Genomic DNA, 2,262 nt, shown 5'->3' with positions numbered 1-2,262 from the left:
CTGCCAAGTCCTCCCTGGCCGCTCGATTGCCTCGCGATTTGCAAAGTAGTAGTTAAATCCCACACATGGCACAGTAAGTTTGATGTTGAAGTCGTTGAATTTAAGATTTTTCATCTGAAACTTGTGTTTTCTCGCTCGCTCTTACCAAGTTTCGTAGATAAAAATTGAAGATATTTTTTGTGGCAACTGAAGACAAAAAACATCATGATTGTTGGAATATTTTAAGAGTTGAAACTTAAAATTTATTTGAAAACATATTCAAAACGAATTTTATTTGAAAACCCTCATCACAAGAAAAACAAATATCAAAACAAAACTTAATTTGGACTGATCGTTCAAAACTTATAAAAAGAAAAGAAAACGAAAGCCAAAAATAAAAGCACGCTCGGAGGACTCAGTGGCTTGAAACCGGCGGGCCACAAATCCTCGTCACACAACAGGGCAACGGGCTACGGCACAAATAAAGATCAAAAGTTTGTCCTAGATCGAGATTGCCCAGGAGGATTCACCGCTTATTGGTTTCAATGAGAAGAAAAACAGTTACACCGATTATTCACACCAACATCAATATTAAACATGTATACACTTAACTGAATCAAGAAAAAGAAGTTCTTAATCAGCATTGCACACATGCACACATCCATGGTACCAGCAATCTAGCTGCTGGCTGGCTGATTCTGATCCGTGCACTGCACGTCGACTGCAGCCTCACTGTCGTCGTCCTTATCGCCGCCAACGACGATGGGCGAGCAGAAGTAGAATACTCGCACGTGGTCGGTCACGTTGCGACCGGAGTAAACCTCGACGGTGCGGGTGCCCTCCACCGCAATCATAGCGTCGTCGATGCTGCTCCCATTGGCCAACATATTGAAGTAGTACACCTGTTTCTTAACAAGCGCAAATGTATTCATCAGAATGTTGGAGTCTATGCTCGACTTGGGCCCCAAGGACACGTCGGGCAACCGGAGACGGAGCAAAGTGCTTGACGCCGACGACATGTTGCTCTTGATCTTGGCCTCGACGTCGGTGTAGTAGATGCTGACGCGGCCACTGGGGTTGATGGCCCGGACGGTGAATGAGAAGGTGAGGTTGCCGCGGCCGATGCTGGCGTTGAACGGCGGCCTGCGCAGGTTGTCGCCGCCTGAAACAGAGACGGAGACGGAGCCTTGGAGGACCCCGATATAGAGGTCCGCTGGGCGGAGCACCACGGTGATGGCGTACACGATGACCGCCATGATGAGCACGCTCACCGCGGCTGCCACAACGTAGCGCGCCGCGTCGAGGCACCGGAAGATTGATTTCTCGTTGCCGCCGTCGAGGACATCGTCTGCCGCCGGCGCCATGCGTAGGAGCCTTGGATTACCTTTCTCCGTCGCGGCTGGCTAGCTAGCTTCCGTGTGCACGCATAGCATCTACGTCGACGAATATATATATAGCAAGCATGATAGCTTGACCATCACTAGTAGTACTATATGCTTATACACCATTTACCTTGGTTCTAATAGACAGACCACCACATGCATGGCATTGTGAGCCACCGACGTTTTACACGCAAAGTACGCACATGCATTCATCACCTCGAGTACCTTATAAAAATGAGTCGAAAAGTAAAAGTGCGAAAATCCGGTCGCCGAACGTTTGCTCTCTGATCTAAGAGAGCAAACACTCAAGTGCGCCGTTCAATGAGATCGTGTGATATTGAAAAAGAGAGGACAGAAACAAAATGCGATAAGAAGGACAAGAGCAGAGCGAGGAGGAAGAAAGGGGGAGCCCGGCCAACAAACTCTACTGCGGCATCTATAGAGTCCCAAGATAGATTTGGTGACGGCAATGACAGGGAAAGGCTCCTTATGGTATTACTGACATTTTTTTTCTTGAAACAACATGGCTCTACGTTGATTTCCGGGAAAGAAACCGCCAAGGCCTACAAAGTATATGCTAACATAGGATTATCGGATTCATGATGAAAAAAAGTAGGGGCAACAAATAATTTTACTCATTTACAAAAAACTGTTTTCTTTCAATCATTTCAAAAAACTTATTTCACTCATTAAAAAAATAGATTTCATTCATTTCGAAAAACCGGTTTCCTTTATTTCAAGAAATATTTCACTCATTTCAAAATAATAATTTCACTCATTTAAAAAAAGAAAATCCACTCATTTTTAAAAAGCAATTCACTCATTTAAAAAAAACTGAGTGAAATAAGTGGATCTCAAAAAATAGATTTCACTCATTTGAAAACATTTCAAAAGAATATGA

At 44.4% G+C, this 2,262-nt stretch overlaps 1 protein-coding gene across 1 annotated transcript; it reads right to left on the bottom strand.

The window, feature by feature from the left end:
* Window positions 1-552: 552 nt before the first annotated feature.
* LOC119327697 lies at window positions 553-1,351 on the bottom strand. Its single transcript, XM_037600802.1, has one exon. It carries the CDS (start codon window positions 1,341-1,343, stop codon window positions 657-659), a length of 687 nt encoding a protein of 228 aa, XP_037456699.1. The 5' UTR covers window positions 1,344-1,351; the 3' UTR covers window positions 553-656.
* Window positions 1,352-2,262: the final 911 nt, after the last annotated feature.

Source organism: Triticum dicoccoides, chromosome 7A (assembly GCF_002162155.2).
Source record: "Triticum dicoccoides isolate Atlit2015 ecotype Zavitan chromosome 7A, WEW_v2.0, whole genome shotgun sequence".
NCBI lineage: Eukaryota > Viridiplantae > Streptophyta > Magnoliopsida > Poales > Poaceae > Triticum > Triticum dicoccoides.
The sequence above is the reverse complement of the archived record's forward strand: the minus strand, read 5'-3'. Positions and strand labels throughout refer to the sequence as shown.